The 9781-nt window shown below is 47.2% G+C and overlaps 1 protein-coding gene across 1 annotated transcript in view; it reads right to left on the reverse strand.

The window, feature by feature from the left end:
* Window positions 1-295: 295 nt before the first annotated feature.
* LOC107298031 (dynein intermediate chain 1, axonemal-like) overlaps window positions 296-9781 on the reverse strand; it is a 29664-nt gene continuing 20178 nt past the window's right edge. Inside the window, exons 3-6 of the mRNA XM_015827391.1 lie at window positions 7224-7322; window positions 5898-5978; window positions 1458-1581; window positions 296-432 (exon numbers count right to left, since the gene is read on the reverse strand). Of these exons, the coding sequence (XP_015682877.1) occupies window positions 296-432; window positions 1458-1581; window positions 5898-5978; window positions 7224-7322 (441 nt within the window). The remainder of the gene's footprint in view (window positions 433-1457; window positions 1582-5897; window positions 5979-7223; window positions 7323-9781) is intronic.

Genomic DNA, 9781 nt, shown 5'->3' on the forward strand with positions numbered 1-9781 from the left:
GGAGTGGGTCAACCTATCCTCCAAAGCACCTGAGGGCAGGATAAGAAGCAACGGATGGAAACTAACCAAGGAGAGAAACAACCTAGAACAAAGGAGTAATTTCCTGACAGTGAGAACAATTAGTCGGTGGAACAACTTGCCTCCAGAAGTTGTGGGTGCTTCATCACTGGAGGCTTTCAAAAAAGAGATTGGACAACCATTTGCCTGAAATGTTATAAGGTTTCCTGCCTGAGCAGGGGGTTGGACTAGAAGACCGCCAAGGTCCCTTCCAGCTCTGTTATTCTGCTAGTCTCTCTCAGATTCTCTTAGTCACTGGCTGTTTTTCATTCTTGGCTTCTGGCTGGCGCCAGGTTTCCTGCTGGATCATCTCTTCTGTAGAAGTCTCCCTTTTCCCATCCGCTGCCTTTGGCAGTGTTCCTCGGTTTCTTAGATCTGAGCGTAGTTGTCACATCCTGACTCTACGGTACGCACTGTGACTTGGAGGAATCCGAACGTGTCCCGGAAAAACACTTTGTCATCTTGATTTTTCCATTCGGCCTGCCTTATAACCAATTCCTTTGTGTCAAAGACATTTCCTGTTTCTCGGTGGTAGTGACTGCTCTGTGGAATAGCATCTACCTGAAGCACTGTTTGTCAACCTTGGCAGCTTTAAGAGGGGTGGACTTTAACTCCCAGAATTCCCCAGCCAGGCAAGCTTGGAGAGTACCAAGGTTGTCGTCTTCGTCTCCTCCTTCTCCTCCTCCTCCTCCTCCTTCCCACACCCTTCTAACACTGATGATGTTATCTAGTTGGGTAATGAAACGTCTGCAAGAAATCAGCCAAGCTTAAAGAGTACCAAGATTGTTGTCTCCGTCTCCTCCTCCTCCTCCTCCTCCTCCTCCTCCTCCTCCTTCCCACAAACCCCACTCCCTTCTAGCACTGATGATGTTATCTAGTTGGGTAATGAAACGTCTGCAAGAAATCAGCCAAGCTTAAAGAGTACTAAGATTGTTGTCTCCATCTCCTCCTCCTCCTCCTCCTCCTCTTCCTCCTCCTCCTCCTCCTCCTTCCCACAAACCCCACTCCCTTCTAGCACTGATGATGTTATCTAGTNTCCTCCTCCTCCTCCTCCTCCTCCTCCTCCTTCCCACAAACCCCACTCCCTTCTAGCACTTATGTTATCTAGTTGGGTAATGAAACATCTGCAAGAAATCATCCAAGCTTAAAGAGTACCAAGATTGTTGTCTCCGTCTCCTCCTCCTCCTCCTCCTCTTCCTCCTCCTCCCCACAAACCCCACTCCCTTCTAGCACTGATGATGTTATCTAGTTGGGTAATGAAACGTCTGCAAGAAAATAACCAAGTTTAAAGAGTATCCAAAAGTTTGCCACTCTGATCTACGGCATACATACACAGACCTGGCCTTTCCAAAATGCAGAATAAGTATTGCTGAGCCTGACTTGCTGAGGACTAAACCTACCAGACGAACTGACTCTCATGCCCTGTCTGCGACCCTCATCCGAATCTTTGAAGATCAGGTTCCCACAAAGAGAGAAGTGTACTGCCATCTGCTCCACCACCGAGGTTTGCTTGTAGGCTTTTTCCTTTGGAGAAAGGAAAAGAGAAGAACGGTTTCACTCCAGCTCTTGTTTAACCTTCCCAACCATCGGCTGCTTTGGCTAAGCAGACACGGGAAGAGACTTCCAGACACATCTCTCCAAACAGCAGTTATAGATCAGGGCTTTTCAACCAGTGGTACGGGTACCACCTGTGGTACATTGGCACCTGGCAGGTGGTACGCGACCATCCTAGAAAAGTGGTAGCGGGGAAGGGGAATGAGCTGAACCGGTGGCAGCACCGCACAAGCCTGAGCGAGAGATGGCTGGAGCTGCAGGGCTGTCAGGGCTCAGCAGAAGCGCCAGGATCAGTGCCACTTTCCAGATGATCGGCGCTTCTTCGGGGCTGTCAGGGCTCAGTGGAAGCTCCAGGTTCCAGCTGGAGCTCGGCGCTGATCCTGGTGCTTCTGCTGAGCCCTGAAGAAGCACCAATCAGCTGGAAAGCAGCACTGATCCTGATGCTTCTGCTGAGTCCAGAAGAAGCGCCGATCAGCTGGAATGTTGCAGCATCTCCAGGGTCTTGTGATTTACATTCAGATGCTTGGCAACTGATTCATATTTATGACGGTCACAGTGTCCCAGGGTCATGTGAAGTGACCAAAACCTGCTGCAACCACCCAGCAGATGGGGGGGGAATAAAAACCAAACACCCCCCTCACCCCATTCCCGCTGCCAATCCTCAACAGAAATGCTCACAACAATGAAAACCTCGGACAGGAGGAAGAGCGCAGCTGGGCGCTGTTTTGCTCAGTTGTAGCTTGGGGGGCACTTTTTTCAGTGCCATTGTAATTTCAAACAGTCACTAAGCGAACTGTTGTAAGTCGAGGACTACCTGTACTTTTATCACTTTTTTCCTTTTTTTTTTTTTTTGGTCATCAAGTTTTTGACACCTTGCTAGGTGACTGGTGGTACTCGGATGTTACCATATCCTAAAAGTGGCACAATGGGTGAAAAAGCTGAAAAGCCCTGTTACAGAGTTGTCCTCCTGTGCCTTAACTTGTATTTTTTGTATTTTCTTCTCCCTTCCTCCCCCTCCCCCCAAAAAATTCCTCCCTTGCAGAAAGAAGAAGAGATTGCTTGGCCAAGCTATCTCTTCCTAAACTGCTTTTCCTTACATGCATGTTGTTCTTCCCTGCAAGCTAGCTCATCGTTGCAACCTTGATTAGTTAATTAGCACCTGGGACTATCTGAAACTGGCATGATCCTAAATCAATTTGATCCCAAAGCCTTCCTTTTGTATCCTAAGTCGTTGGGAACAGAAGCCAAGACATTTCTTTCAATGTGAATTCTCCACTGTGTGCTTGGTTACTCTCTTGTAATCCCTTTCTCTCCAATGAATGTAAATACAAATATTGATTTCCCTTTGTTAGTTATCCTAGAACCAAAGTGAGGAGTCCAAAGGGTGGGAAAGTGAGGAAATAATAATAATAATAATAATAATAATAATAATAATAATAATAATAATAATAATAATAATAATAATAATAATAATAATAAAGTCGGAAGGCACCTTGGAGGTCATCTAGTCCAGCCCCCTGCTCAGGCAGGAAACCCTATACCATTTCGGACAAATGGCTGTCCAGTCTCTTCTTAAAAACCTCCAGTGTTGGCGCATTCACCGCTTCTGGAGGCAGATTGTTCCACTGGTTAATTGTTCTCACTGTCAGGAAGTTTCTCCTTAGTTCTAGGTTGCTTCTCTCTTTGGAAATGAACTTTCCCCTTTGTCAGGGCTCACCAGACTGATTGAGGCCGTGTCCTCCTGATGTTGTAAATATTTAGGGGCAATTTCTTAATAAATCTTTTGTAAGCTTTATTAGAGTTCTAGCAACTCTCTTGGTGTTCTCCTTCTTTGGTAGCCAAAGAATTCTTGCAAATTCTAAATTAAGCATCAACATGCAGATGAACGGAAACAAGAGTCCGGTTTCTCATTGAATGAGAAAAATGCTATTACTTGGGTTTTAAGGTGTGTGTGTGTGTGTCTAGGACAGGGGTGTCAAACTCAATTTCATTGAGGGCCGCATCAGCATTGCGGTTGCCCTCAGGGGGGCCGGGTGGGTGTGGCCAGGGTGGGTGCGGCCTACTGGGTGGGCGTGGATGGAGTGGGTGTGGCCTACTGGGTGGGCGTGGCCAGCTCTACATCGTTCGCGTCAAGGGTGCCTGTGGGGGCCTGGGCAGGAGTGGGACAGATCTGAGGGTCTCTGGCAGAAGGGGGTGGGACCAGGGCAAGCACCAAGGCATGGTCCATTTTTTCATTCCTCACAAAGGGTGACACCTCCCCAGCAGGCACCCAGGGGACGGGGCCGACACAGCAGGGGCTGGTTCCTCACTGTTTCCAGATGGCCTTGTGGAGCTAAGACTGAATGCGTTTCAGCATAAATGGCCACCACAAAATTGTACATTGGCTCCCGGCCGGCCTGGGCCAGGGCCAAGGCAGCGGGGGCCGTTCCCTCACTGTTTCCAGGATGGCTTCGCGGGCCACATGAAGCTACTTCGCGGGCCGCATCCGGCCCCTGGGTCTTGTGTTTGACATATCTGGTCTAGGACATCTCATCACCGCCAGGCTGCTGCTGCTGGCTCACTGCCACTGGCTCACCAAGGGATGGACAAACACACACACACACACACACACACACAAACACTGTCTCTTCCCCCATTGCTAATGAGAAAGGGTCAGAGATAAACTAAGGAGGGAGGAGGAGGAGGAGGAGGAGGAGGAGGACTGTGGGGTTTTTGATGCTCTGTGATATTGCAGATGTTTCATGACCCAACTGGGTAACATCATCAGGGAGTGAGGTTTGCTCTTATTCTGTTATTGCCCTGCCAATATTGGTGGGAGCAGAGCTTTTTTTCTCATAGAAGGCCCAGAACGGAGTTCCGGCACCTTTTTTGGATGGAGCCTTGTAGGGTAGGCAAGGCGGGTTGTATGAAGTGTGTGAGTTCCGGCACCTTTTTTTTTTTTTAGAAAAAAAGCACTGGGTGGGACTGTGGATTTTTTCTTACTGATTTCTTGATTAGGGTATTGTTTTCTGCCTGATTGTTTGTCTAGAGTTAATCCCTGCTTATCTGCCCAGGGCGAGTCATCCCGGGGGGGGGGGAACACTCTGGGCAAGTCACTCAGGGCAAGCTGGCATTAGCAAGCTGGCAGTGACAATCCAGATGCAGCAAGTTGGCTAGGATGAGCGGGCAGGGGCAACCCAGTGGTGGAGATCTGGGGGTGGCAAACCGGTGGCGGTAAGCAGGTCGTGGCGACCCAGCAACGGTGAGTTGACCCATTCCACCCTCATAAGGTAGGGCCAGCAATTCTGTTTCTTTTGCTGTTTTCTCTTTCCAGGAAATCCAGGAAGGACAGAAAACTATACCCTTCCTAATAATAATAATAATAATAATAATAATAATAATAATAATAATAATAATAATAATAATAATAATAATAATAATAAAGTTGGAAGGGACCTTGGAGGTCATCAAGTCCAACCCCCTGCTCAGGCAGGTAACCCTATACCATTTCGGACAAATGGCTTTCCAGTCTCTTCTTAAAAACCTCCAGTGTTGGAGCATTCATTGCTTCTGGAGGCAGGTTGTTCCACTGGTTAATTGTTCTAACTGTCAGGAAGTTTCTCCTTAGTTCTAGGTTGCTTCTCTCTTTGGTTAGTTTCTATCCATTGCTTCTTGTCCTGCCTTCCGGCGCTTTGGAGAATAGCTTGACTCCCTCTTCTTTGGGGCAGCCCCTGAGATATTGGAACACGGCTCTCATGTCCCCCCTCGTCCTTCTCTTCGTTAAACTAGACATACCCGATTCCAGCAACCGTTCCTTATATGTTTTAGCCTCCAGTCCCCTAATCATCTTTGTTGCTCTTCTCTGTACTCTTCCTAGAGTCTCAGCATCTTTTTTACATCGTGGTGACCAAAACTGGATGCAGTATTCCAAGTGTGGCCTTACCAAGGCATTGTAAAGTAGTATTAATACTTCGCGTGATCTGGATTCTATCCCTCTGTTAATGCAGCCTAGCACTGTGTTGGCTTTTTTGCCAGCTGCAGCACATGGCTGGCTCCTATTTAAGTGATTGTCCACTAGGACTCCGAGGTCCCTCTCACCTTCTGCAAAAATGGTCAGTGGCCAGAAATAGTGGTGATTTTCAAAGCGTGCCCTTTGAAAGATTTCCCCCACAAACAAAAACCCATCATGTAGAAAAGACAGTCTCTACATAGTCCCATTTTACATTAATTGGTTCGGGTCTGCCCTACTTGAGAGAATCAGTGGTCCACGTTGCAAAATGGAGGTCAGCGGAGGGAGAAACACTTACTTTAAAACTGTATCTGACAATATTCTGTGGAGCATGTGGGTTGTTGGCTGTCAGGATGCGGGTTATTTCCTCTTTCAGTTCCTGCCGCAGAAAAGAGCGATCTCAGCACAGAATTCCACACAATGAGTAACGATGCATAAACAGAACATAAACAGAACACATTAAAGAAATGCGTAGGGCGTTTTTTTTATATTGAGCTTTGGTGGGAATTACGGTACAGATTTTTCGAAATGAGGTATTTTAAATGTTAAAAACAGTTGCCCTGAGTTTCTGTATTTGCTGAAAATCTGAACTGTAAGTCAATACAGGTAGTCCTCAAACTAATTGAAGACTGTGATTTAGAGGAGGGAATTGTGCTTTGATACTATGTGCTCAGAGGAGGGGAATTCAGATTTTGGCTTAATGTCATGGTTCCGACAGATGAAACTCTTCAAAGAACTTCCGAGGCATTGTTTACCTTAAAGAACCTTTATTTGAGCGTAGCATCGGCAGGTACATAGGCAAAGCCAAAATCTAAATTCCCCTCCCCTGAGCATATAGTATCAAAGCACAATTCCCTCCTCTAATTAACAGTCATAAATCACATTCTCCAACTAGTTTGAAATGCAGGTTTCCCTCCAGTTCTCCAACCCACCAATTCTTATCATCTCTTATTTCAATAACCTTGGTTCTCACACTAGTTACAGTATTGTTATGTCTAACTAAACTCCCATGCACATTCCTCCCCCCCCAGTATCATCTAATTCTAACTCTAATTCTAAAACAGTGTTTCTCAACCTTGACAATTTTAAGGCATGTGGACTTCAACTCCCAGAATTCCACAGCCAGCAATGCTGGCTGTGGAATTCTGGGAGTTGAAGTCCGCATGCCTTAAAATTGTCAAGGTTGCCTTAAAATTGTCAAGGTTGAGAAACACTGTTCTAAAATATTAAAAAAATGGCTGCATCTCCATAGGTGTGATGAGCATCAAAAACGATGAATGCCAAACAATTTTTTTCCATAAGGAGTAATATAATGAGTCATAAGGCAGCCAGCACTGACAAGTTCAGAATCAGAGGCTTCTAGTCCAACCCCTTGCTCAAGCAGGAGACCCTATGCAGGGGTCTTCAAACTTGGCCCTTTTATGACTTGTGGACTTCAACTCCCAGAATTCCTCAGCCAGGCGTGCCTGGCTGAGGAATTCTGGGAGTTGAAGTCCACAAGTCATAAAAGGGTCAAGTTTGAAGACCCCTGCCCTATGCCATTTCAGACAAATGGCTGTCCAGTCTCTTCTCCTCGCCCTTATTCGTTGTGTTGGCTCTCAGTCTCTAACCCGAATTTACTTACTGCATCTGTCAGGTCCAGCTGGTCTGGGGGCTTGATTAAGGTCTTGGCCTGGGACCATTCGTCAGCGCCCTCGCCCACTTCGACACCCGCCTCTTCATCCTAGAACAAGAACCAGACAGCCGGTGAGCAGCAAACACGGAGGACCCTCAATGCACCAGGAAGCCCATGAGTGTCTTTGACCATTCCGATCTGCTTCGGGATTGACTGCCTGGAAATAGACTGAACTTCTTTGGGATTTTTTTTGTATTTTGAGGGGTCCTTGGCGCTCTCTGAGCTTGGCTGTTTTCTTGCAGATGTTCCATGGCCCCAAATAGATAGCATCATCGTCACTAGACTGATGATGTTACCTAGTTGGGTCACAAAATGTCTGCAAGAAAACAACTAAGCTCAGACAGCACTAAGAACCCCTAAGCCAGTGGTGGCGAACCTATGGCACGTGTGCCAGAGGCGGCACTCAGAGCTCTCTCTGTGGGCACGCGTGCCATGCCCCGGAGATGGCAACCATCCCTCTTCAACCAGCCGCCCGCTAACTCGCCGAGGTCCCATATGGCCAGATGCATCCTAGCACCCATGTGCTCACTGGCCTCTGTGTGCAGGGGCCGATGGTGTCAGGCAGCAGCTGCCCCGGCCCCTGCCTCACTTTTCCCGGTGACAATGGCACCCCCGCCTTGCCTTGCCTCGCCTCACCACGCAGGACGAGCCTCCTGCCCACCGCCCCACCTGCCAGAGACCCCCTGGATCTCCCCCAACCCTGCCCGGCCCCCACAGATGTCCCTCCCCATGAGCAACATCGAGATGGTCATACCCACCTTGGCCACACCCACTCAATCTGCCATGATCACCACAGCCACGCCCACCCAGTGGGCCACACCCACCTGGCACCCGACGATAAATAAGTGGGTTTTGGGTTGCAGTTTGGGCACTCGGTCTCTAAAAGGTTCGCCATTACTGCCCTAAACTATACAAATTCTCTGTCCTCCTCCTCCTCCTCCTTTCTGCAAACCCCAGTGCCTTCCAGCACTGATGATGTTACCCAGTTGGGTCACAAAATGTCTGCGAGAAAACAACCAAGCTCAGAGAACACTAAGAACCCCTAAGCGGTAGTTGAGAGGAGGAAGGAGGAGAGAGGTGTAGGTAGGAGAAGAGAGAGGAGGGAAGTAGGTAGGAAGGGTGAAAGAGAGGGTGGACGCAGGCGGGGGGGGGGGCTGCTGAGCATCTCGGAATAGATATTTAATATGGATTTTTTTTTCTTGTTTATTAATGTATACCATATTTGTAACTTGTTTATTTGAAAATCAATAAAAATTTGAATAAAAAAAAAGAACCCCTAAGCTATACAAATTCTCTGTCCTCCTCCTCCTCCTCCTCCCTCCTCCTCCCCCTCCTTTCTGCAAACCCCAGTGCCTTCTAGCACTGATGATGTTACCTAGTTGGGTCACAAAATGTCTGCAAGAAAACAACCAAGCTCAGAGAGCACTAAGAACCCCTAAGCTATACAAATTCTCTGTCCTCCTCCTCCTCCTCCTCCTCCTCCTCCTCCTCGCTTCTAGCTCTGATGATGTTATCATTCTAATTGGGTAATGAAAACAACCAAGCTCAGAGAGCACTAAGAACCCCTAAGCTATACAAATTCTCTGTCCTCCTCCTCCTCCTCCTCCTCCTCCTCTTCCTCCTCCTCCTCCCTTCTAGCTCTGATGATGTTATCATTCTAATTGGGTAATGAAAACAACCAACCTCAGAGAGCACTAAGAACCCCTAAGCTATTCAAATTCTCTATCCTCCTCCTCCTCTTCCTCCTCTTCCTCCTCCTCTTCCTCCCCCCTTCTAGCTCTGATGATGTTATCTAATTGGGTCATGAAAACAACCAAGCTCAGAGAGCACCAAGGACCCTGAGCGATAAAAAATTCTCCTTTTTTGTATTTTTGCCATACAAAAACACTGCTTAGCAAAGAAGAACATTGCAACTACCCTCTATTCCAACCAGATCTGGACACCATCAGCATCCTGATCGTTTCAGGTGGTCAGCTCTCAGTACATTCTGTCTTTTTAATATGTTTTTGAGGAAGCATTTAATACCCAGCTTGAATTACAGAAATTTCATGAGAAGGCTTTCTAACGGAAAGCCGTGTCCCTGGCGGCCAAGGCAGGCTCTGTGGCAGTGTGGCGTAGATGTTCAAACACAATAATTGATTGATATCCACAATTAAGATGCCATTCATGAAAGAGAGTATATGCAGCTTAAGGGTGAACCGTGGAGTTCAACTTTTGAAGTCTGTAAGACAATGTTAGATGATTTAAAAAAAATAGATTACATTCTTGACTCATCTTGTGATAATGTTGTTGTTATTGTTTTTCTGCGCCTTCAAATCTACAGGTCACTTCAAAGATACATTCCGACCATTTTCATGACAAGATTTCTCAGAAGTGATTTGCCATTGCCTCCTTCTTAGAACTGAGAGTGAGGGACTGGCTCAAAGTCAACCAGCTATAAGGCCTAGATCATGACTAGAATTCACCGTCTCCCGGTGATTGGCCAAAGTCACCCAGCCAGCTTTCAT

The sequence above is a fragment of the Protobothrops mucrosquamatus genome, unplaced genomic scaffold, assembly GCF_001527695.2.
Source record: "Protobothrops mucrosquamatus isolate PMUCROS unplaced genomic scaffold, P.Mucros_1.0 scaffold3667, whole genome shotgun sequence".
In the NCBI taxonomy this organism is placed as follows: Eukaryota; Metazoa; Chordata; class Lepidosauria; order Squamata; family Viperidae; genus Protobothrops; species Protobothrops mucrosquamatus.